The 27,363-nt window shown below is 36.6% G+C and overlaps 1 protein-coding gene across 9 annotated transcripts in view; it reads right to left on the bottom strand.

Annotated features, from left to right (window-relative positions):
* Positions 1 to 27,363, bottom strand: part of EMSY (EMSY transcriptional repressor, BRCA2 interacting) — a 91,578-nt gene that overhangs the window by 52,154 nt on the left and 12,061 nt on the right. For 5 of the 9 annotated variants that reach the window (XM_032427336.1, XM_032427339.1, XM_032427343.1 and 2 more), the window contains 4 exons: positions 24,195 to 24,370; positions 22,410 to 22,562; positions 19,079 to 19,338; positions 10,646 to 10,922 (listed from right to left, as the gene is read on the bottom strand). In XM_032427336.1, coding sequence (XP_032283227.1) covers positions 10,646 to 10,922; positions 19,079 to 19,338; positions 22,410 to 22,562; positions 24,195 to 24,370 — 866 coding nt within the window. The remainder of the gene's footprint in view (positions 1 to 10,645; positions 10,923 to 19,078; positions 19,339 to 22,409; positions 22,563 to 24,194; positions 24,371 to 27,363) is intronic. The other 4 variants (XM_032427337.1, XM_032427340.1, XM_032427342.1 and 1 more) reach the window with 2 other exon arrangements.

Raw genomic sequence — 27,363 nt, 5'->3', positions numbered from 1 at the left:
TATGTTAAGAAAGAAAAAAAGAAGAAGAATGTAGCAGGAGGGGAAGAATGAAGGGGGGGAAATCGGAGGGGGAGAAGAACCATGAGAGACAATGGACTCTGAAAAACAAACTGAGGGTTCTAGAGGGGAGGGGGGTGGGAGGATGGGTTAGCCTGGTGATGGGTATTGAGGAGGGCATGTTCTGCATGGAGCACTGGGTGTTATGCACAAACAATGAATCATGGAACACTATATCTAAAACTAATGATGTAATGTATGGGGATTAACATAACAATAAAAAAATTAAAAAAAAAAAAAAAAGAAAGAAACAGGTGGGGTGACGCAGGAGTCCGCAGGATGTCAGAGCTGAGTGGAGTGAGAAAGGCATCTGCATGGAGATGGGGGCACGAGCAACAACAACAGACTGGTTGCATACCGGGGAACTGATAAAATAAGTAAATAAATGAAAGATAATGGAAGTTAGGTTTTTCACTATCAAAGAAGGGAAAGGAGAAAACTAGAGTTGTCTGATTGAAATTAGATATATGAGTATGAACCCACAGTTTTCATTATATAGAAATAAACATAAATATATGTGCGTATAAATGTACACACATAACATAGCAGTAGCATATCTAGCACCCAGATTCTAGCTAATTATTACTTTCCACTAAAAGGAATCAGGGTTCCTTGGGAAAATGGCTGATCCCAGGGCTAGAGTAGGAAGAGTACAAGATGAGCTTGGTAAATATAAAAGAATTTTTACTCCTCTTTTGTTATGTCTTTAACAGGAAATTGACTGTTTAAAGCAAAAATAATAGCAGTGCAATGTGGGGTTTGTAACGTATCGAATTAAAATGAAGGACAACCATAGCACAGGATGAGAGAGAGAAAACAGAAGAGTACTATTGGAAGATTCTAACACAATATGGGAAGTGGTATATTACTTCAAGACAGACTGTTACAAATTAAAAACGTATAATGTAAGCTCTAGAGCTGAGTTCTCAACCAAGGGCAGCTTGCCCCTCCCTACTTCCAGCGGTGGCAATCACTGGAGACGTTTTTCATTGTCACGACAGGGGCTATGGCTACCAGTATCTAGTAGTAGGCAGAGGTGAGAAATGCTATTAAATGTCCTATAATATGCAGGTTAGCCCCTCATAGCAAATAATTATCTGGCCCAAAATGTCCATATGTGAAGGTTGAGACCCAACTCTAGAACTATTTCAAAAGTATAAAAAAAAAGTATACACACACACACAGACACACACACACACACAGCTAAGAAGCCTGTAAGAAGCCAATGGAAGAGATAAAATGAAATCCCTTTTTTGAAAAAATCAATAAATCCAAGAGATGAGAAAAGAGGGAAAAGGAAACAAAGAACAGAGAGGATGAATAAAAAACAATTATCAAGATAGTAGAACTTGAATTCAATCATACTGATAATTACATTAAATGTAAATAGACTCAGTAATTCAATTAAAAGGCAGAGATGGTCACGGATTTAAAAAAAGTAAGCTTTAACTAGATAATGTTCATAAGAGATACATTTTATTTATTTATTTTTTTAAAGATTTTATTTTTAAGTAACCTCTATACCCAACGTGGGGCTCAAACTTACAACTCCAAGATCGAGTCGCATGCTCTACTGACTGAGCCAGCCAGGTGCCCCAAGAGATGCATCTTAAACACAAAGGACAGATGGGTTAAAAGTAAAAGGATGAAAAAAGATGTATCATGCAAACACTAATTATAAGAAAGCTGGATGGGGCGCCTGGGTGGCTCAGTCATTAAATGTCTGCCTTCGGCTCAGGTCATGATCCCAGGATCCTGGGATCGAGCCCCGCATCGGGCTCCCTGCTCAGCCAGGAGCCTGCTTCTCCCTCTCCCACTCCCCTTGCTTGTGTTCCCTCTCTAGCTGTCTCTCTCTCTCTGTCAAATAAATAAATAAAATTAAATAAAATCTTTAAAAAAAAAGAAAGAAAGTTGGATGGCTACATTAATATCAGAAAAGGTAGACATTAAAACAAGAAGTATTACCAGAGGAAAAAAGTAATGCTTTATAAAAAGGACGTGACTTCATCAAGAAGAAACAAAAGTCAACTATACTTCACTAATAAAAAAATTTTTTTAAAAAGACAACAATCCTAAATGTGCATGCACCCAATAAGAGATCAAAATACATGAGACAAAAACTGACAGTGTTGAAAAGAGAAATGCACAAGGCCGCAGTTATAGTTGAAGATTTTTACACTCCTCTCTCAGTAACTGATATTATAAGTAGACCAAAAAAAAAAGATTAAAAAAAGGTATTTGAACAATTCTATTAACCAATTTAACCTCATTGATAGGTACAAGACCAAATAAAAAAATCAATTCTTCTAAAACCATTTACTAAATAATCTAATGCAGTATATACTCTTAGTTGCTTGGTTAATTTTCTTTCTCCTCTGCCTTTTGTCCTTTCTAACAAAAACCCATTTTCTCCCCTCAAAAGGATCGACCTTCCTGGGTACTGCCATTTATTTTTTGGAGAGCCCCAAATCAGCCCTAGAGGGCAATTTCCAACTGATCTAAGCCAGTCATGATGGCTCCATTCCTCTTACCAGGGACTAATTTAGGTTGGGTTTATGACACAGTTGTGGCCAACAAGACATAAGATCCTTTTCCTGGGAACTTCTGGGAAAGGTATTCTCTTTCCTAAGAGAGACTCACAAAAGGGGACTGTCTCTTCTTCCTGTGCCCGTTGTCATATCTGGATGCAATACATGAAACTGTTGCACTCATCCTGCAACCATGATGTGAGCTACCTCAGAAAAAAGCTGACACACCAAGGAAAGCCTAGAAGAAACTTCTTGATGGCTCCAGTGAGCTACTATTTAACTTAATTGAACTTCTCTGCTTCCGGACTTTTGGTTTTATGAGATAATAAATTTTCTTATTAAAAACAAATTGCTCAGTCAGATTTATGTAAAGTTATTCAATTACTTATTGAATTTGCAATTCAAGTTATATATTAATAACCCAGGGCTAAACATCTGAATGCCAAAAGAATATAGGCTACAGTGAATACCACTGAAGCAAACATAATAGGCCATATTTGGAGAAATTAAATACAGTTCAGGCTACATTGGTAATTCTGAATAAACATGAACTACTTGGAGTTTTAACATGAGCCCCAAGGAAAGAATGAAGCCCAAAACACACTAAAAAAAAAAAAAAGTCATATAAATGAAGGGGAAAGATCTGTAACTGTAAGAATATTACCTGTGTTTTGTCTTATAGAGATTAAAGGAAAAAACCAGGTATTAAACAACTGACTGGTTAAACAGTATGCTATTCAAAAATTTTCTTAATCCTAGAAATTATACTCCCTCCCCCCAATTTTTGTAAACAGGAGGAACAAAGACTTAATAGTGGACACATACTAGTAAAATATTCTAAGATGATATAGTTCAGGGAACTAAAATATAACTTTTAGCAACCTCTACTAAAAAAACTCCATCCCTCGGGGTGCCTGGGTGGCTCAGTTGGTTAAGTGTCTGCCTCTGGCTCAGGTCATGATCCCAGGGGTCTTGGGATCAAGCCCCACATGGGGCTCCCTGCTCAGTGGGGAGTCTGCTTCTCCCTCTCATTCTCCCTCTGTGCTCTCTGTCAAATAAATAAATAAAATCTTAAAAAAAAAAAATTCATGGAGTACTTATAAAAAAAAAAAAATTCCAACCCTCTGATTTGGTAATCCTGCTCCTGAAAGCCAGTCCTAAGAAAAGAGAGGGCTCAATTAAATTCACAAAGATGTTTGCTATAGGTAAATCTATAATATCAAAATCGAGAAATACTCTAAATACCCAACTTTGAGAGAATTTAATAAGCTGCAATAGTAATAGAAATATTAAATAGCATTGCAGATAATTAGGGTAATTTAGAAAAATAGAATGTTTTATGAAAAAGTATGATACCAAACGGAATATGGGTTTTTTATTCCAAATACATAAAAAGGCATTAATACATAAAATGGAAAGTGCTATTGTGATACAGTGGTGGGATTACTGATGGGCTTTTGTTCTCTACAATTATTTAATACTTTAAGGTTTTAAAAAAATTTAGGTGCTAAATGAGGACCACATTTGAATTGACAGGGTTGGGGGATTTAATAAGGGAAGGATTTCATGAAACAGAAATGGAAAATGGGAACTGCATTCAGGGAGAGCCTAAAGAAAATCAATATAGTGAAGAGAACAGGAGTATTTAGTGGATACAATTGAAAGCAATATGTTACTCAGGTTGAAGTAGGGTCAAGGAGGGAAAATAAAAGGTCAGTGGAAGACAGACTCAGTATTGGGTAAATAATTTATGACATCCACAAAAGAATATAAGGAGAAGAATGACATGAAAGATTTCTCTCACCAAAATATGAGAAAAGACAATGGCAACAGGATTTATCTGAGAAATAGGTAGAATAAAAAGTAGAAAGGTCACGGTAATCAACCTGTGTAATGAACAATAGCCTATTATCTGGCTTATGCGGAACAGGAAGAGTCACACAGATTTAAGAGATAACAAAAAAAGCTACGCTATCTACAGGGGGAAAAAGGGGAGGAATCAAATATGAAGCAGTCATCTTTTTTTTTTTTTTTTAAGATTTTATTTATTTATTTGACAGAGACAGCGAGAGAGGGAACACAAGCTGGGGGAGCAGCGGAAGCAGGCTTCCCATGGAGCAGGGAGCCTGATGCGGGGGCTCGATCCCAGGACCCTGGGCTCGCTACCCGAGCTGAAGGCAGACACTTAACGACTGAGCCACCCAGGCACCCCATGAAGCAGTCATCTAATAAACAATTTCCTTCTATGCACATAAAGCACATTTCAACTACCAACTTCCTTTTGTATTACCAGCACCAGACCTACAACCACCAAATTAAAAATGATCTCTTCCAAACACTAAAGTGCACAGTGTGTATGTGTATGTTACTTTTCATCAAACAAAAAAAGAAAACATAATATGTACATATGTACTTACATATTTAAAAAACATAAGGATAAATAAAAAACTAGTTAAAGGAAAAAAAAAGGTTACCAATCAGGGAAAGACAAAAGAGGGTATAAGAATTGCAAATCAAAGATAGACTTCTCAGAACACACCTTGTTTGGTGGATTTGACTTTGGAAAATGAACTTTTATGCAATTATAAATTAAATTAAGTAAAAAAACTTTAAATTGCCATCAGTAAAAACAAAACATAATGACGTAAAGTAACCTAACTGTATACCAAAAGAGCTTAACTACAGGGAAAAAAGTTTATTTCAAGTAACTTTAAAATACAGTAATTTGACTATATATCCTTAGTGAGAATACCCTGAGAGCCAAAAGAACCATAATAAAATCTTAAATTCTGTTCAATAATCATACTGTTAGTCATCATATTGATTCTGTTATTCTGAAACTATTATATGTTACAGGATAAATCAATATATAACTTTATTAATTGTTAGAAACCAGGATTTTCAGCATAAGGAGAATAAAGATACAATTATATAAACAGAAAAACAAAGAAGTAAAAACCCATAATTCTAAATGGGAATTGATAATATAAGTATGAACTGATGATGTATTTCCTCCTCAAAAAAAGGGGGACTCTAGTTCTGTCCAGAGAAAAGATTTAGAAACAATGACCAATCCAATAGCAATGACTATCCCCACAGTGCCCAGACTGTGATATCTAAACACCATTTCTCACTAAGAAATCAGGGCTCCTTGAAAAAATGTCTAACTCCAAATCTGGGGCAGAAAATGTATGAACCTAGAACATCTTGTCATATCACAAACTAAGGACTATTAAGGACTAATGTGGTTGTGTCAAAAGAATTTAGGAGCCAACTTCAAGAATTTAGGAGTCTCTTCAGAGACTCCCACTGGAATGTACGGGAAAATCTGAGCACCAAAGGAATATCTGCAATAAATTAAACAGATATCAAAAATCTTAATAATATGGAGAATAAAATTTTACTGGTCACTGAACTCATTAACTGAAAACATATAAATAGAGGGAAATACTCAGGCATTTATCCTGCTTTTTCTATATGAACTATACCTCAGAGTAACCAATGGTAATAAGGGAAAATTCTTCTTTAAGAATTCCACCTAATAAATGAAGAAAATAAAGATAAAATTCATTTTGCAACTACCAATGAAATAATGACCTAGGCAAAGACTATCAATAGCTATTAAAACAATTGGTAATACTTGCACCTATTGATCAATGTTAATATCATTAAAGAGATAAATCAGACATTATGTGCCTCCTAAAGAGATGCAACAGCAAGTACACAATACCACTTAAAAAATATTCAATCCCAGGGAGCCTGGGTGGCTCAGTCAGTTAAGTGTCTGACTTCAGCTCAGGTCATGATCTCAGGGTCCTGGGATCGAGCCCCACTCAGGGGGGAGTCTGCTTGTCCCTCTCCTTCTCCCTCTGCCCCTCCCCCCGACTTGTGTGCGCTCTCTCTCTCTCTCTCAAAAATAAATAAATCTTTGAAGAAAAAAATGTTCAATCCCCCATCTCCAAAAACAATCAGACTTAAATCTGATCAAGCTTCTTGATTTAACTACCAGTTTTATGGAAATACATGGAACAGGATAACTTGTAAAACCACACCATGGGGATAAAAATCAGTAAAAACTAGACTACGGGAAAATCTCATGAAAAATGATGGATTTCTTCAACAAATAAATTGCAAAGGAAAAAAAAAGAAAAGGAAGAGAGACTTCTTAAGTTAAAAAAGACATAACCATATCAATCAATGTGTGGACTTTGGATCCCAATTAAAAAAAATTTTTTTTATGCATGATCAAGGAAACTTTGATAGGAACTGAATATTTTATTATATCAAGAAATTATTGTTAAAAGTTCTAGGTGATAGTGGCATTGTGAGTTGCGATTTTTTTTTTAGGGATACATACTGAAGTATTTATAGCTGAAATTATGTAATATCTGGGATCTGCTTCCAAACATTCCAGGTCAAAGGTGTGTGGAAGGAAATAGTAGGTATAGATAAAACAAGACTGATCATATATTGCCCATCCCTGAAGCTGGGCAATGGGCTCATGGGGGTTCATTTTACTGGTCTCTCTACTTACATATGACTGGAATTTTCCATAATAAAAAATGTTTTAAATCATCCTTCAAACTTTTATTTTTTAAAGATTTTATTCATTTATTTGAGAGAGAGAGAGAGAAGTGCAAGCAAGAGAGCATAAGCAGGGGGAGCAGCAGAGGGAGGAGAAGTAGACTCTCCCCTGAGCAGGAAGCCTGATATGAGGCTCGATCCCAGGACCCCGAGACCACAACCTGAGCTGAAGGCAGCCGTTTAACTGACTGAGCCACCCAGGCGCCCCTAAATCATCTTTTAAACTTTCAGATGACAAACTCAGAATAACCATTCTAATCGGTAGAATTTTAAGAATTCCCATATTCGACATATTAAGGGGTTCCTTTTCCTTTCCACAGCATGAGCCAACCATACACCCCTCCTTTACCTTTGGAACCATCTCTATATTTATAAACATGGAATCACCTACCAAGTTACTGCCATTAAGACTCTTCCCCCTCTAACACCAGCTGCCCCTACAAGAATAACCAGAGACAGATACATCAACTCTTAAATAGCCTGTCTCTAGTCCCAACAAAGCCCACACTGAATGCCCTTCTCCCCCAGTTAGCCACACAGAAGCTGCTACAGGAGCCCTATAGTCAGAATGACAACTCTGGTCTGTATATTACTGCTTCCACTAACATTTATCTTTTTTTAAAAGGAATTGCCTTAATTTTTTTTAGGACTAATATAATAGCTAAATTAAATATCTCAAACAAAGACTCAAAAAGAATCATATAGTTTCCCTGAGTTTCTGCATTCATGAGTTTATTATTATAGCTCTCATGCTCTATTGAATTCCAGTGAATTTCCAAGAAATCTCTGCGATATCTTGTTCAGTGCCCCTATAACTACTTGAAGCTCAAAAAGATACAGGATACTAAGAAGCAAAGGAGAAAATAGGGAAGTCCTAAATTCCCAACAGTTTCAGAGAATACCTAGAAAAAATAGTGTGAAAAACAGAAGAATGGAATATTCATTTTGCCTAAAGATATTTCATTAATAGTGGGGCGCATGGGTGACTCAGTCCGTTAAGCATCTGCCTTAAGCTCAGGTCACTGCATTGGGCTCCCTGCTCAGCGGGGAGTCTGCTTCTCCTTGTGACCCTACCTCTGCTCATGCTCTCTCTCTCTCTCAAATAAATTAAAAAAAAAAAAAAAAAAGATATTTCATTAGTAGCCAAGAGAAATACCCCTTTTACCTCAAGTAATAACATCTTCCGTTGGAAGAACAGTAATCTTTCTTTCTTTCTTTTTTTTTTTTTTAAGATTTTATTTTATTTATTTGAGAGAGAGAGCACAAGAGGGGGTAGGGTCAGAGGGAGAAGCAGACTCCCCACTGAGCAGGGAGCCCGATGCGGGACTTGATCCTGGTACTCCGGGATCATGACCTGAGCCGAAGGCAGTCGCTTAATCAACTGAGCCACCCAGGTGCCCAGAACAGTAATCGTTCTAATAGTTCAATAAACTTCAACAAACTGTGTGATGGGTACTGAAAGGGAAAAATAATTATCACTGGATGATAGTTTTTTGTTTTTTTTTTTTAAGATTTTATTTATTTGACAGAGACACAGCTAGAGAGGGAACACAAGCAGGGGGAGTGGGAGAGGGAGAGAAGCAGGCTTCCTGCCAAGCAGTGAGCCGGACGCGGGGCTCGATCCCAGGACTCCGGGATCATGACCTGAGCCGAAGGCAGACGCTTAACGACTGAGCCACCCAGGCGCCCCTGGATGATAGTTTTGATACAGGGGTCACTCAGGTAAGGAGAGAGGTGGCCTTTCCTTCTCTCACCTTCAAATTTTAAAATGGTGAATTTGGATCATGTTTGCAACCAACATTTTCAACAGACTTTCTGTATAAAAATTATTTCTATTTTTACTAATACTGTATTAGTTTACTGCTGTGCAAATAGAAAAGTTAGAATGTTTTTTTTAAAAAATTACTTAAAGTAACAAATAAAATTTCAAGCCTGCTATTTTCCTGTCCTTGATTGAGACATTAAATAGGTATTAGAGCCAGAAAATGACAAATGCTTTCACATCCCAGCATTAGGGCTGTAGAGTAAAGGAATACTGACGGCGTCGCATCTACGTAGCCTCTTCTTTGCCTACACAGTTACACAGAACACACTAAACATTATTAAAACAATGGTGAAAAATACTTGTGTTTTCCTGTTCTAGTGCTTGTGTTCACTACTAGTTCATAAACTAGGATACTTTCAAGTTCCACTCTATCTTTAGCTATGTAAAATTCAATGAAAACTAATACTAAGTCATGTTCTATTGTCTCTATGCTCCCTTTGATAGACTACAACCATGAGTATGATTTCTGTACAGTACATACTTCTCTCCCATCCTCATCTTAAGGCTCACCAACACTGGGAAGAAGATTTCTGACAGTGTGCTATCTGCCTTTCACAGGGAGGAACATAAAGATATGGAAGAGAGCTAAACTTATTTAGGCTAACATGGAACTGAGATTTCCACATTTCCTTTCCTCTGGAATTACTAAGCAGTGATTGTTCTTCAGTTCAGCCTTAGTTCTCTTAATATCTCCCATCATCCACCAATACAGAAAAACTTAGGGAGACTAAAGAAAAGGTGAATGACATGTCCTTGAAATCATCCTCTTCCTCCTGCTTATCATTGGGTAACTTACTCTGAAGAGGTTGTATACTTAATGTTTCCCCTAAGAACCTTGAGTAAAATATGGTTGACTCGAACAACACAGCTTTGAACTGCATGGGTCCATTCATACACAGATTTATTCAATAAATACAGTACAGTATGAGAAATGTATTTTCTCTTCCTTACAATTTAGGTAACGTTTTCCGTTCTCTAGCTTACTTGATTATAAGAATATGGTATACGATGGATACAACATACAAAATATATCGATTGTTACTGGTAATGCTTCCGGTCAAAGTAGGCTATTAGTAGTTAAGTTCTGGGGGAGTCAAAAGTTATATGTGGATTTTCAACTGTGCCAGGAGTCAGTGCCCCTAACCCCTATGTTGCTCAAAAGTCAATTGTAATTTCAAGTTCCTCATTTAAGAATTTCATTAGGGGGGCCTGGCTGGCTCAGTCAGTAGAGTATGTGACTCTTGTGACTCTTGATCTCAGGGCTATAAGTTCAAGCACCATGTTTGGTGTAGATTACTTAAAAATTTTTAAATAAATAAATAAATATATTTCATTATATTCAAGATATTTGCATATGCCTTTGAAATCTGTTGCTAACAGGGTTAATGTACATTTTGTAAATATTAATTGCCTACTAGGTGATTAGGTACTATGCATTTGGAAAAGAAAAATCTTGGAGTAAGCCTGTTAAAGTGGGAAAAACTGAGTAACCCACTATCTTGACATTCTCAGACTGGGGGAAAGGGAGTGGTAATTTCTGACATAAAAAGCAGGGATCTTCATACCCAAAGCCGAAAAATACACCCAGATGGTCTTCTTCAAAATCCCCATCTACCACAGGTACAGAATTACATGGCGGATCACCACTCACCTTGTGCTACTGTTGACATGACCACGGATGGTGTGGAAGATACCACAGCTGTCACCGCAACTGTACTGGGAATAGGTGACGGTGCAGAACTGCTGCTGCCACTGCTGCTACTACTGACCAGGGAGGACTGTGAAGCAGTTATAACCACTGGTGGCTTCTGGGTTGTGGAAGCAATGACTGATGTTGGTACAAGCTTAGTGACTGCTGCATAGTTATGGGATTTGGAGAGAATGTTGGGCACGAAGGTTGAACTTGGTGATGTGGTCACTATAATAACCTAAGGAAGGAAAAATAAGTTATTTTCATGAACCCACTACACTACTAATGTATCTAGACTCAGGTACATATAATCCAAAAATAGCTTAAGAAATATGAAGAAACAATTCATCAAAGAGAAATACACAACTAAAAATATGCGTAAGCTTTCCTTTACTAGTAATCATCAGAATTGTTTAAAAGAAACAACTTTTACCAACCAAATATTTTTAAAAACAATGTTCAATGCTGTATAAGATACACTGAAATAAGCATTTCAATATACTGCTTAGGGAGTATAATGGGCACAATCTTTCTAGAAAGTAATTTGGATAATCATTCATTTATAAATATTTGTTGAGCATCTACTATGTGCCAGGCATGGTTCTAGATGCTGGGGATAGTGGAATGAACAAAGCAGACAAAGTTCATACTTCCATGGAGCTAAATTCTAATAGGTGGGGAGGGAAACAATAAACAAATTAGAAAAGTAAATATATGTCACATAGAGATAAATGGAAGAGACAATAAAGCAGGGTAGGAAATAAAGAATATTGGGAGTACTGTGTTATTTTTTTATATAGTATTCAATGAAAATCTTTCTGATAAGGTAACATTTGAGCAGAAACTAGAAGCAGGGGTGTGAACCATATTGCCACCTTGAGGAAGTGCATCCAATGGCACAGAGAGCAGCAAATAAAAAGGCCCTCAGGCAGAAGCAAGCTTGGTATCTTCAATAAACTTCAAGAACCTAATAAATGGGATCGGAATTTAGGAAATAGTATTAGGAGACAGAATCGGGGAAGTAATGGGGGACTAGATGATATAAGATCATGTTGATGCTATATACCCTTGATATGATATGATGAAAATGGCACTTTATCAATGTGGTCTTCCTTTTAAAAACCCCAAACCTAGTTTAATCATGAGAAAAACATCAGACAAATTCCAATAGTGGAGCAGCCTACAAAATATCTGACCAGTATTCTTTAAAACTGCCAAACACAAGAGAAGTCTTGAGAAACTTTCACAGCCAAGAGGAACCTAAGAAAACATGACAAGTAAATGTAATGTGGTATCCCAGAACAGAGAAAGACAATGGGTAAAGAAATCTGAATAAGCCACAGACTTTACTTAATCTTAATGCATCAATACTAGTTCATTAATTACAGCAAAGTACCATAGTAATATAAAATGTTAAGAACAGTGGAAACTGAGTGTAGGGTATATGAGAACTTTCTGTACTATCTTCTCAATTTTTCTGTAAATCTAAAACTATTCTAAAAAGTATTTTTTAAAAAGCATCACTCTGTCTGCTAGATGAAAAGTACAGTAGGGCAGAGGTAGTAAAAACAGGGAGACAAATTAGGATGCTCCTGGAATAAAGCAAGCAGAAATGATCGTGTTCAAAGTGTTTATAGCAGAAGTGGTGAAAAGTAAACAGATTCTGAATATACTTAAAGGTAAAACCAACAGGATTTGCTCATAGCTTGATACAGGGAAGGGAGGGGAAAAAAGAAGCAGGAAAGAGACTTCAAAGTTAGCCTGTATGGCTAGAAAAGTGTAGAAGATATAGGGAGGCAAAGAATTTCAAATGAGAAAGAACAGGACAGAGCAAAGGACCTACAGTTGGAATCAGCCTGATGTATTTAAAAACAGAAAGCAAGCTGGTGTAGCAAAAAGCATATAGAGCAAGGAGGGGCTGGCAAAGTAAGGAGAGGCCAGATCATATTTATAAGCCAGAGTAAAGGATTTAAATTTTATACTAAGTGCAATAGGAAGCCATGGGAGGATTTTAAGTGGGGAAACAACAAAATTTGATTTATATTTTAAAAGATCATTCTAGCTGCTATGTGGTGAGTGGCAAGAATGGGAGCAGTGAGACTAGTAAAGAAACTATTGCAGTAGAGCAGGCAAGAAATGATAGAGGCTGCTTGGACTGGGGTGTTAGTAGTAGAAATAAAGAGAAGTGATCACATGCAGATTCTTTTAAGAGGTAGAGTCAATAGGACTTGTTGATGTAGGGAAATGGTAGGCCTAAGGAAAATAACATAATCAAGATGAACACCTAGAGCTAATGTGCATTGGATAAATTTAGATCTCCCCAAAATTCTATGACATAGACACAATTATTATCCCCATTTTACAGCTGAGAACACAAAAATCATTTACAAACCTATAGTATCAGTTTTATTCCAGGTGGGTATAATGGTGGTATGGTGATACCCAAAACAGAGCAGAATTTCTTTTTCTTCTTTCACCAAAATTACCTCTACCTATCTAGGGCAGAAAATTGTTTTGAAAAATCCAAAGAAATTAAGGGAGAAATTCTCTTTCATTTTCACATTAGTCCTAAAGAAGGCCTGATGTTAAATCAGTTGGTCAAAATTTACTGATTATGTCCAGACTCAGTACCAACATCTCAAGGATGACTATATCATCATTATTTTGACTATATCATCATTATTATATATTTGCAGTGTCATGGAGAATTATAAGATGTAACTACATATCCACTACTTTAAGCAGTTTGTTAATTATTTGACGAGTCAAGAGAGATATCTAAGTCTTGACCAGCAAACATCTATATAGAGTTGACCAGCATACTTCTAGATAGACTCGATCAGCAAATACCTATATAGCATTATTACAAAAACAATCATAAGCCGTCATATAAACTGAGAAGTAGCAGATCAATATGGTAAAAAGACCAGAAGTTTAAGAGTCGAACCTGAGCTTAATTCTGCTTGGGCCACTGACAAATGGCAGGCCCCTGGACAGGTTAAAATCTCTAGACTCCAATTTTCATCTATAAAATAGGGATAATAATACCTACCTTCCAAATCACTACAAGGATTGAATGAGATGACGATGTGAAGCATCTAACATAGTGCTAGGCACATAGCAGGTGGTCAATATTTGGCAGTCAACAAACAGTAGTTATTAGATTACTATTACTATTCAGTAAAGGTGTTATAGATCAATTCAATCTGGAAATATATTTTATGTATTCTTTTTTTGTTTCATTAAAAAATGTTATATATCTTTTTCCCAAATTCTGATACCCCTGAGAATCCAAAGAACTCATAGCTACTACCACAGTCAAACCAATTATAGTGATAATGGCAATTAGGTTTCACATTTGCCAATTCTGAAATCATAGTAGCAGCTTCCTGGAGCAGTATTTATAAGGACTCTGTGACACAGATAAGGATTCACCAAGGCTTGGCAGGAAAGTATGCCACAGTCAATTAACAATGTCTGTCATGGGCAAGAGAAGGGGAAGCATTCACACTTGTGTCAATTATTTCCAATATTAAAACTAGAGTATCCATGTAGGCTTCTAACATTAAGACAAAATTTCAGCAAAATAAATCTAGAAGTCTTTAAGAGCATGTTTTAGGCTATAGATACAAATGATAAGATTTCAGTCTGCACGTTGATTTCTGATCTGAAAAGGGGTTATCCAAAATTAGAGATCCACCTTAAAGAAAATTTACTTGTACTTTAAAGTTATGAATTACAACAGGGGAAATAAAGGTATTTTGAAACCAAGTGAACCAAACAGTGTTTATTCAGGCCATAATTCAAATTACTGACCTTCTAGCACTCACAAAAACTCCTTAAGAGTGCTGGGACTTGCACCCTAAGGATAAAATGAAAAATATCAATCAAGCACGTGAAAGCATAAAGCTGTATTTTGTTGCTTTGTTCATATAAGTGCTGTACCAATGTTATACTTAAAATGAAGGCACCACATTAACATAGGTGGAAATTTGTCTACCCTGAAAATATATGACCTATTTGAATTTGAATCAAGTCCACAAATTCATAAATAATTATACTTAATGTAAATGTAAAAGTCATTTACCTAAAATAATTCCTAAGTTGACTTACATAGGATTTGTGAGAAATCCAAGGTGAATGCAATAAGGAAAACACCCTTACAGAGATTTCAAAGAAGTCCAATTACCCAGCAGAAGGAAAACAAAAAACAAACAAAAAATCCCAAAGAATATCTATTAGTGCTACCATACTCAGCTTGTCCAAGAAGTAACAAAACCAATGGCATTGGGTACACATGAAATAAAGGAGTATAGTTTTGCCTCTGGAACATAGTAGATACTCAGTAAATATTTGTGGAATGAATGAGTCTTATTTCTAATTTAATTTGTTTTAAATGTTAATTTTTTCTGTACAGTAGGACAAATCTAAGGTTCTGAGCTTGGAATCTCCTGGTGTGGTTCATATGACCTTGGAGACAAATATGCCCTCTTATAAGCATCATATGTCTGACAACCTCGACTATCCATTCTCAATTGGCAATTCCGAAGAAAAAATAAAAATAAAGATATGATAAAGTCATTGAATCAAAACAAAACAAAAAATGCCAACTTCACTTACAGGTGAACCTTCGATCTTTTACAGGTATTTTTATATATGTATACCAAAGAAGATTCTAAAGTTAATAATGTTAGGTGACATTTACTAAGCATTCATCATATGCACTATGTTAAGTACTCTCCATGAATCATCTCATGTAATTATCCTGATAACTCTGGGAAGTAAGTACTATGATCTTTGTTTTATAAGGAAACTGAGGCTCAAGAGAAGTGTCAGAGTCAGAACTGGAATCAGATCTATTTATTCATTTTTTTCATTCATTCATTCAACAAACATTAATTAACACCTTCTATGTGTCATGAACTATTCTAAATACTAGGGAATACAGTGATGAATAAGATAAAGTCTTTACCCTCAGCAACATATATACTCTACAGGAGAAACAGGAAATGAATAAATATATAATATGATGTTAACCAGTTATAAGTATAATAAATAAAAATAAAACGAGTAAGGGAAGAAAAAGACATGGATGGGAGATGGGTGCTCTTTTAGTTATAACTTTGCTACACTATTTCTCAAATACCAAATTAAAAGAGTAGATGAGAAGGGGGAAGACAGAAGAATTACAGATAAATAAGTCCCAGCAAAAAAAAAGGCAGTAAAAAATTACAGTAAGTAGACTTATAAACTCAAAGAGTATAGCAGGCTGGTAACACTTAATATAGGGCTAGTCTAGAAAGCAATAACGATATCATAATATTATATGACAAGTGATATTCAGAAGGGTTACCTTGGAGTCATCAAGTACAGATGCAAAAATCATGTTCAGTGTAACATTTAAAAAGTCATCAAAAATAGTTAATTTCTATATATTAAGGAGTAAGCTTCAGTTAACTGATGAATTCATTTTGGAAGAGCTCATTCTCAACAGTGCAAATAAATAAAACACTGTCTTACATAAAATACCAGCAAGGAAAGGGAGCTAACATTTTTTTGAGTATATACCTATTGCTGTACTTTAAAATACCCAGTCTCATTTAATCCTCACAGTAACTTTTTAAGATTCGCATTATTCTCATCTCACTGATGGGAAAACAGATTTAGAGAGACTAATTTATCTCAGGTCATACTGGAAGAGCCAGGGTTCCAACCCAGGCCTCTTTGACTACAAATATTCTTGCTTGATTTTAACACGATACCATAATGCTTCATCCTAAAACTGAAAATAGAATTATATTCCACAGATCACCTCATTATCACTTACGATTTACTAAGAAAATAATTTCTCATGTATTATGTAATGACATCTTTCCAGGAGACTCAAGGAGGTTCTTTAAATGAACGTTATTGTGTATCTGAGAGTTCAAAGGTGGGAAAGATCACCGGCTAAAGATAAGAAGGTACCTCCAATCCTTCCCCCAAATCCCTCTAAAATGACATGAAGGGATTTTTTTTTAAAGGGGAAGAGGCATGTAAACCCCTAAGGTCAAAATGAAAAGAAGGTAACAGCTGTAAAGTTTTGTAAACTAGAAAACAGATAAGAAGTAATCAATCAAGCATAGCCTCAGAAGTGGAAACCAGAGAACCCCAGAAAGACTCAGGAATTGAGAGCTCGAGATATGTCTTAAGTGGGAGTAAAGGTGGCACTAGAGAGAGGAAAATTAGTTGAAAATCTATTTAAGCAGCATTTATATCTACAGCTATCCTCCCCCACCCTAAAGGAAGACTAGGAATTTATTCTCTTGAGGGAGAGGTTGAATCCAAGGGAATTTGCTAACACTGGGCCGAGGGAGCTGAGTGCTGTGCTACAGAGGGGTTAAGTGAAGTATATACTGAATGGTGAGACTATCCAGCCTGTTCTCTCCATTTATTCCCCAAATACTGGCAGACTGGCTAAATACTCTAAGCAGGAGACTGGAAAATTCTTCTCTGAGGAAATCTGACCAGTCCATGATAAAGCCCTAATGAGATGGTAACTGATAGAGGTAAAGGGGTAGTGGGTTTTTCTCAACGAAACAGCCCAGCTAGGTCAACCTACAATGAAAGTCACCAGCCAACATGCCCCACTCTACACATACAGCTTTCTGTCAGCTTTTAGTGCCCATATTCAAATATAAGCAGACAGCCAGCCAGCATTCAAGAAAACTAAAATGAAACAGATCAAAACAAATAGATAAAAGGAACTTACAGGTAGGAGAGAAAACATGAAAGAATAAAACATCAAAAAAAGTCATGAATATCATCAGAATATAGTGATTTTATGAAAGAACAGGATGCTGTTTTTTTTTTTTAAAAAAAAAAGGGGAACTTTCAGAGATCAAGAAAGAATTACCAGAAATTTAAAGTATGATAGCAAAAATGACAAATCCAGAAAAGTAGTGAAGGATAACATGAAAGGATAGAGAAAATAATACTTACAGAGCATTTACTATGTGCTAGGCTCTATTCTAACAGTTTTATATTTATTATCTCATTTATTTATACCCCAAAACCTTATAGATTGTTTTCCATTTTTCAAATGAGAAAACTTAATTCCAGAATTTAGGTTCCCCAAAGTCACGAAACTAATAAGTTGCAAAAACTGAGATTCAAATTCAGAAGTCTAGTTCCAAAAACCCAGGCTTTTAACCACTGTATTACAGCAGAAAGAAAAAGCAAACAAATGGAAAATGGGAGTGAGAAAAGACAAGCAAAAGGATCAATCCAGGCGGTTCAACATCCTAAATAGTTGATCCAAAAAGAGAGAACAGAGAAAAATCTAGGAAATAATTCAAGAAATTTCCTAGAACTGAAGGACATGAGTGTCTAGAGTGAAAGGGACCACTGAGTGTGCACCAATGGATAAAATAAAGACCCACACCAAGAAAAATTACCTTGAAATTTCAGAACTCTGAAAGTTACCAAGACTTTTCAAAGAGAAAAGGAGGAAATTAAAATGGCATTGGGCTTCTCAAAAGCAATACTGAAGGCAACAGCCAATGGAGCAATATCTTCAAAATTCTCAGGGAAAATTACATCCAACCTAAAAAATACTTTACCTAAACCATCAAGAAAGTGGGAGAGTAAAATAAAGGCATTTTCAGTCCACTACACAAGGTATCAAAAAATTCACCTTCCATCCACACCTACATCAAGAAGCTACCAGAGGATGTTCCAGCAAATGAGTAAATAAATGAAAGAGGAATACCAGCATGCTAGTGACGGGAGACCCCAGAAATACAGGTGTGCAACAAGCCTAGGGTGCCAACAGCATCCATATTAGTGTGGAAAGTTAGAGGGTTCTAATAACATACAACTGACAGAATATTGATGATTTGAACATACTGAGAAAAGTTTAGGAAAGAACTAATGATAGCATACAAAAAATAAAAAAAGAAGGCAACAGTAATTATTCACTTAATCATATCCTTCCTGTCTTCTATAAAACACCCACTTCTGACAACTTTGTTACTCTGGCAAAGTAAAAACTGAGTTCCTAAAGGTAAAGTTATCCATATATAGGTCAAAAAAAATTTTATATTTTAGTTTTTTCCCAAATGGCATTACAATAATAAAATAGAACAAAAGTCTTAGAAGTATGAGATCTGCTGGCTGCGTGACATTAGGCAAGTCATTTGGCATCTCTGAGCCTCATCTACAAAAAGTGAATTAATAATACCTATCCCAAGGGTGACAGGTATTATTCTGTGCAGAATTAAAGTAAGAGACCTGATCATTCCCAGCATAATGCCAAGCACATAGTAAGCACTCAGTGCATGTTTGTTAAATCTGAATCATATTGACTGAAAGAAATGGAAACAGCAATCGGCAGAGACTCCCTCCTTCACATACCTTCTGTGTTGTTGTGTTTGTCGTCTGTGTTGATGGTTTGGTGAAGGTTATTTTCACAGGAGACATGTGGGGTGGTAAGGAGTTGGCAATGCTCTGCATGATGTTGCTCATCTTGGGACTGCCACTCACAGGCACAGTGATCGTCTTTGAGACCGGAACAACAGCCTTTGGAACTTCCTTTAGGACAACGGGGGAGGAGCTAGAAGAATTTGTTCGCCTTCGTTTTCTGGGTTTTTCATCTTCATCTGAACAGCTAACACCTGAAAGGCAATGACAGTTTTGTTGTATTTATCACAATCTAACCCTGCATTTTATACTTCATTTTAAATCTTTGTGTCATCAGCCACCCTTGACCTCTCCCTTTGCCTCATGCCCAATCAAACAGTAAGTCCTATCAATCCTCCCTCAGAAGTTTTCTCTGAATGTCTTTCCTCCTTTCTTTAACCCTGTGGCTATGTCAGGCCTTCTTATCTCCTGCCTGTATTTTAGCAACCTCCTAAAAGATGTCCATGCTTCGAATCACTCCACTTCTACCCTCCATCCTACTGCCAGTTACAGAATCTCATACCTAATTATGTCAATGCCTTGCCTTAAATCCTTAAGTAGTTTTTATCTCCCTACAAGATGAGGCACTTAAATCATTACTACATCATTCAAGGTTCTACAGCTTTCCAAGAACACAATACAGCTGACCTTCAAACACAAGTTTGAACTGCGCAGGTCCACTAATATGTGTATTTTTTTTGATAAATACAGTATATTACTATAAATGTTTCTCTTTCCTCTTATGATTTTCTTAGTAACATTTTCTTTTTTCTAGCTTACTTTATTGTACGAATACAGTATATAATACATATACAAAATATGTGTTAGTCGTCTGCTTATGTTATCAGCAAGACTTCTGGTCCACTATAGACTATTAGTAGTTAAGTTTTTGGGGAGTCAAGTTATATGCAGATTTTCGACTGCACAGGGAGTTAGCAACCCTAAGCCCCACATTGCTCAAGGGTCAACTATACCCTACTCTACCCAACCCTGTGCACCCTTATAATCCCAGTACACTGAGGTGCTCACGATTCCCCAAAGCCAGCTTAACATATTCTATACAACCAGAGTCTCCAAACACTATTGTTCTTTGGGGAATACTACCTACCAACAATGAACTCTTCATCATCCTGCAAACCATCTCCTCAGTGAAGCTCTCCTTACTCCTCTAAGCAAAACTAATCCACATCTCTGAGCTTAAGCACTTTGTATATTCTCTTCTGTATCACTTACCCCATGGCAATGTGGCTGCTGGTCTGCACATCTCCCATTATTAAGGGGCTCCCAGAGGGCGATGACTAAGACTTATTGGTTTGTTTCCCCAGTACAGTGCCTTGCACATATGAAGCTAGATTAATGAATGATTATATCTCAAACTAATGTTGCCTGTGTGACTTCTGAGAATAAAGCAATAAACTTCCTATTATTTTATTTTATTTTATTTTTTTTTTAAAGATTTTATTTATTTATTTGAGACAGAGAGAATGAGAGAGAGAGAGCACATGAGAGGGGAGAGGGTCAGAGGGAGAAGCAGGCTCCTTGCTGAGCGGGGAGCCCGATGTGGGACTCGATCCAGGGACTCCAGGATCATGACCTGAGCCGAAGGCAGTCGCTTAACCAACTGAGCCACCCAGGCGCCCCAAAACAATCTTTTTTTTTTTTTTAAAGATTTTATTTATGTATTTGACAGAGAGAGAGACAGTGAGAGAGGGAACACAAGAAGGGGGAGTGGGAGAGGGAGAAGCAGGCTTCCCGATGAGCAGGGAGCCCAATGCGGGGCTCGATCCCAGGACCCTGGGATCATGACCTGAGCGGAAGGCAGACGCTTAACGACTGAGCCACCCAGGCGCCCTTAAACTTCCTATTATTTTAAACTACATTTTATGTTTAAAGGTTTCCTCGGGTTTGGGATTCACTTTCAATGTTTTAAAAAATTATCAAAAAAAAAAAAAGGGGGCGCCTGGGTGGCTCAGATGGTTGAGCGTCTGCCTTCGGCTCGGGTCGTGATCCTGGGGTCCTGGGATCGAGCCCCGCATCGGGCTCCCTGCTTGGCGGGGAGCCTGCTTCTCCCTCACCCTCCTATTGTTCCCCCAGCTTGTGCTCTCTTGCTCTCTCTGTCAAATAAATAAATAAGATCTTAAAAAAAAAAAAAAATAGATCGCGGGGCGCCTGACTGGCTCAGACGGAAGAACACACGACTCTCAATCTTAGGGTCGTGAGTTCAAGCCCCATGTTGGGTGTTGAGATTACTAAAAGAAAAAAAAAAGAATTTAAAAAAATAGATCTCTTACAGTCACCTTGGCTAAATCTACAGAAATCACTTGATCTTAGCCAAAAGGCCGAGAAGTGATTAAATCTACAGAAATCAGATATGAACTTAATAGTTCCAGATTCTTAGTTTTTCTTTATGAACTAAAGCCTCAACTATTTTTGTAGACTTTTTTTTTAAATCAAGTGAGAAACATAAATCTTTCCAACATTCATAGGAAATCTCTACAAAGCAGACAAAAAAAAAGTATACAGCATGACTCATGGAATTAATAAAATATAACTCCTTATACCACCTTCAGTTTTTAGACTTTAATTTAAATAAGGCTGACAATGACCTAAAATCATTCCTAAAACAGCAACCTCTACCTCTAAAAGTTACAAAGAAATCAAGTTTATAACTATATTGAGAAAAATGAAAATCAAGTACTAATAATCTCCAGCTGATAACAAAAGCAAAACAATATTGACATAACAGACACTAATACCAAAAATGACCTGGACATTAAACTGTTTCACAGGATAGAATCAAGGGGCTAAAAACTGCAAATAAACTTCAAAAGCTTATAGTTAACTAGAAATATAAAAGATGGACTCTCTAGATATATCACTGAAAGTAACAGTTGGATGATATACTATATAAATAATTTTTTAAAAAACATTAAAAATTACACTTATAGGAGTAAACACTGCATACATCACATAAGCACATTTCTTCAGTTTCCATTCACATTTCTAGTCCATGACAATCAAAACAAGTGAATACTTGGAAGATAGCACTGTTCAAGGCAGATTTCCCACAGAGAACAAAAAAGAAGTAATTTCTCAACCCCCAGAACTGATTAAAAAGCAATATATACCCAGTCACGTGTAAAGAAAGGAATTTACAACCTTCAAAAACTAACCACTGCTAATAGCCAGTGGACCGATGATTTAATCCAGGAAGGCAGATCTAATCAGAGCCTATGTTGCAGCATTTAGCCAAGATGGCCCTGATAACACTGAGAATATCACTTACTTTTGACATAAACAGTACTTCCACTTGGCAAGACAACTACATTGGAGGCAGGACTGGCAGGTCTTGGAGACTTAACCGTTGCTATGCTGCCACTTGGAACAGGGGTAGAGGTTGGGGTTGACGTGGTACTTGTGTAGGAATAGCAAACCACTACTGAAGGAACGATAAAAAAGTTTGCTGTTAACTTTCACCAAAACTGTCCACGCGTATACATAAAAATAATTTTTTTACTGCAGGCCAATTTTAACATTTTCATGTGATCAGAAGTTAGAGGCCATTACTAGGTCCATTAAGTTAAAAGGTATTAATAACCCTTCCAGAAAATCATCACTTCACTGGGTTTTTCTCAAGTATTTAACAGCTGGTCTACAGGTGACATTGCCAATGGAGAAGAGCACAATTACAAAGAAATCAAGTTTAAAACTACACAAAGAAAAATAAAAATAATTTTTCATTCATGGCAGGAGTTAGACAAAAGGCATGTACTTGTATTCCCTTTTAATACTGATAGCAGCACCAATGATGGAGTGATGCCTAATTTTTCCCTAACCATGGCAATTTCCAACTTGGCTACTGGGGGGGGAACCACAGCAAGGTTACTTTATTATAAAACAACTTACTAGTCACTTGCCATCCAAGCAGTGCAACAATAACTCAACTAAAGTAATGACAACATTATATGTCAATTTCTTGAATAACAACAAGAAGCAAGAATAGTTCATAATGCACCATTTACTGAGTACCATGCACTATGCTAAATGCTTTCCATATATTAGAACTAACTCTCACAGCACCACATCCTCCTTTTAAAGATGAGGAACCTAGGGTTCACAGAAGCTAAGAGTTGCTGGAGGTCACATAGCTAGGAAATGGCTAACTAGGACTCAAACACAGATTTGGCTATTGGCAATCCTATATTCTTTTCCCTCTACCAGACAGTTGGTGGACAGAAAAGGTAAAAGTGGGAAGAAAAGAAAGATACCTCTCCTACAACAAAGAAAACAGGAACTGAGTGGAGGCCAAATTTGTACATTGGTACCTGTCTCTCTCTAAATATAGCTTCCTTCAGCCTAAAACAGAGCCTGGCATGCATAAAGAGCGTCTCATTCTGCTCCGTGACCCACTGATAATCAAGAAATGACAATTCCCCAAAGTAATCTGACAACTTCATTATTTTCAGGGTTATTTTCAAGCAACACCAAACTAAGCTACTAGAATCAACCCAAATATGCACTCTCAAATTTAACATTACTCTTGGCAGCCTCAAGAGAATTCAAGAATTTTTAAAGCACGTGTCAATTACTAGATTAAATAACAGTAAGAAAGCCTTCTCTTCTGCCAGGTAATCCCTAATGGATTCAGAACACTGACTAGAACAGAGAAGCACCATATACCATAGATTCCAGAAGATAAAACAGAGTTTTATTGTCTAATCAGTTAGGCATCTTTCTCCTGCAGGTAAATGACTTCCATCATTTATTTTCCATGTCACCCATTAAGGCCTTTTATCCACTTCTAACAAGATACACTGATATCAAAAATTCACTCCAAGAAAGCTTTTTCCAATTTTGTGATTAACAGAACTCACACTTTGAAAAGGGAGATTTGGTTTCGGCTGAGACTAAAAACTTGGCAGTTTCTAGTTTCAAAATAAGAGTTGCTCACTGTGTTTTGTAACCTTCATACACTGGGATTAAAACAGATGAAACAGATGAAAACAGGACACCTTTCCTTGAAGAATCTGAGAAAAGTCGTCTCTACACACAGAAGTGGTTTTCTACTCACCTTCCTTGCTTCCTGTTTCTGCAGGCACTGGAAGAGATGCATTGTGCTGGATAGCTGCATTGGCAACAGCGTTAGCTGTTACAGTGAAGGCAGTTTGGGGAACCAACCGGGGCATCAGTGGAACCAAGCGACGACCCTCAATGGACCATTCTGAAGAGCTATTAGGTCCAGACATACTAAACAAAAAAGAAAATGCTGCTACAAGGGTTCTCAATCACTAAAAATGAGTCAACTATTTTCTCAAACAAATAAAACTTTTTAAATTATATAAAGTATCCTGAGTGAATAGGAGAGGCTTTATTTTAAGCAAGCAAAATGAAAATTATGAGTAATTATCAGAATTTAAGGGATTTCACAAACACTTAAGTTCTTACACATTTTATTCTATAATATAAATCTTATAATTAACACAACTGAAACTATGAAAAATTTTCCTATGCCTTCTAAATATTGACATTATTTTCATTAGTTTAAATCTGGCATTGCTAATGAAAACTAGTACATCTACTAACTTTTAGAACTTAATTTTGTAATTCAACTAAAAAGGTAAAAAGTACTCGTAATTTTTAAATTAGATTTTCTTTAATAATTGAGGATAGAATTCACTGAACCTTTGCAAAAATGATCTAACTGCCTGCATGGCCAGAGGTTCTAAGGCTTTCAAACAAGGGAAACTGAGGCAGTAAACGAGGGAGACTAAGTATGGAGGGAGAGAAGAGGGCTGTATATATCACTGCATGTGTCACTGATGATGTGTTACATTAGTATCCTTCCTGTTAAAAAATAGACTAGGTCTGAGGTCACTGGAAGAAACCTGCCACTACTACTTTAATTTTACTTATATCACTCTTCATTCTAAGAAATATTTGAGGCCATGGAACTATCCCCCTAAGCAGACACTATTCTGTTTCTCTATCTAAACCTGAGTAAATATTATCCCAGGAATCCAACTGAAATATGGTTGAAATATGAAAAGACAATTTTGTCACTTCTCTTGATTTGGCTCCACAAAAGGCAGTTACATCACTTCTCCTGATGATTAGTGTCAAGGTTTAAAATTTACCCAGAATCAATTAATCAATCTTTTTACTAAATCAGAAATATTTCTACACCTTTTCCAAACCGAAGATTCTATAACCAAATCTAGGGCTTAAGACTCGAAATGTCCACTGATTCTTCATATTTAGATAGCATACACAAAAGCCCTTGTTAGTGGATAATGGAATAATGATGATGATGATGATGGTGATGGTAGTTAACATCAACTAAACACTTTTTCTATGTCAGGCACTGTTTTAAACATTTTCTATGTATTAACTCATAATTCTCTCAATAATCCTATGAAATTGGTAGTATTATTATCTCCATTTTGTGGATAGAGAAACTGAGTCACTGAGAGGTTAAATAACTTCCCTAAGGTCACACAGCCACTAAATGTTTCCTTCAACAAGCATACATCATACTACTGACATGTGCCACACCATAAGTAGAAAGTATAAAACTTTTCAAAAGGGTTTTATGTCTAATATTTGCCTTTGATTTATACTAATTGGGCACCGTTGTCTAATTACTACCAACTTTCACTGAATGGAACAAATAAATTACTTTACAACTTGAGAAGGATTTACATTCAGTTCAGAAAGGAATTTCTAGGAGCTGATGAATCTAGTTGGGTTACTATGAGAAATTTGCAAACTGTTTAACCAGTCTACCTAAAACAAGGGAAAGAAGAGTTCCTAAAACCCCAATTAACTTCATAAATTTGTTATCACATCATCTCCAATTTGACACTAGTTCTGAAACAGAGAATGGTATAAACAAGAAAAGAGAAACAGAAGTGGGCTACGGCTAATTGTCAAAGGAAAAAATTCTAAAAGCTATTTAGCGTTTTCTTGGCTTACTCCTACTTTGCTATCATTTTATTAGAACATCACCAGTAAATTTGCTAGGTGATTGTTTACACACAAATAAAGTGATGTCTACACTTACCTGGTGCATTGTTTAAATGGTGGCAGAAATTATGGAAGATCAATAATTTGAAACACATGAATATTTGCTATTGAAAAGACAGAATTTGCAGTGCAAAAGATACAACTGCAACTTTTAAAAAGATCTGTAAATCTTCCAAATTTCTACTCATGCAAACATGCTCAAACTTTTTTTAAGTGAGTGAAAAATTATGTTAGAATTAGATCAAAAATTCCTATTTGCTTAGTAATGAAGGTGTAAATATGCATTAGTTGCACAAATCATCTAAACTGAATTTTACAGATTTTTGTAAACATCTTACTCCAGGGCTTCCCTGGAGTACCTAAGTTTCAATGTAAGGATCGCTTCTCTATTTAGATTAAGGATGGCAAGGGAGGGTAGAAACCTTGCTCCAGCCCCTTTCCTGAGAAATCTAACATGATACTAATTAAACTACCTTGGCCCTCACATCCTTTGGTATGCAGGGCACCGGAAAAAAAATCTTTACCCTCACATAGAAACTCACACAGTATCTTATAAATATCTGGCTTATGGGGAAGGAGTTTAAGAGAACAGTAATTCCAGAGAGCCACTTTCTTTGAATACTAGAGACAATGCTGGCAAGAGTGGCACAATTAAAAACTCTGAAGCCCCTTGACATTCCAGGCTTTAATATTATAATATTCTGACATGTTTCAAAACTGAATTCGAGTATCAAACTTAATAAATGGTCTGGTGCCAAATAATAAACATGTGTTCTGCTTCAGGCCATAAGCAAGGCTTTTCTTTGATCCCAGACACCCTGCTCCTTTTGTTTCCACCTCCTTTGTGCTCAATCTTCTCGGCTTTCTCTTCACCTTTCAACCACATTCCTTCAGGCCTAAGCTGCGATTTTGAGTGGGGGAGGGAAGGGAGAGGAGAAAGGGAATGCAGTCAGTTCAGATGCATTCCTCCTTGGCTCCAGTTGCTTTTTTCAGGCTCAGAGTATGAAGCCATCCTATAGATAATCTTTGGATTTAGGTTCTGTTGCTACTTCTGAGGGAAACAGGGCAGAGGAGATGTAGAGAATAAGGGATCTATGCCTTCCTCACCATTCCACACTCACCGACCCCTGGGCTCAACAAGTAAAATACGACACCTAGTCAAACTAAAACCACAGCATAAAATATTAAAACAAGAGTATAGAAAGACCTAAGAAGCT

Source organism: Phoca vitulina, unplaced genomic scaffold (genome assembly GCF_004348235.1).
Source record: "Phoca vitulina isolate PV1807 unplaced genomic scaffold, GSC_HSeal_1.0 scaffold36, whole genome shotgun sequence".
Classification (NCBI taxonomy): Eukaryota; Metazoa; Chordata; class Mammalia; order Carnivora; family Phocidae; genus Phoca; species Phoca vitulina.
Note: the sequence above shows the minus strand (reverse complement) of the source record. Positions and strands in the feature narration are given on the sequence as shown.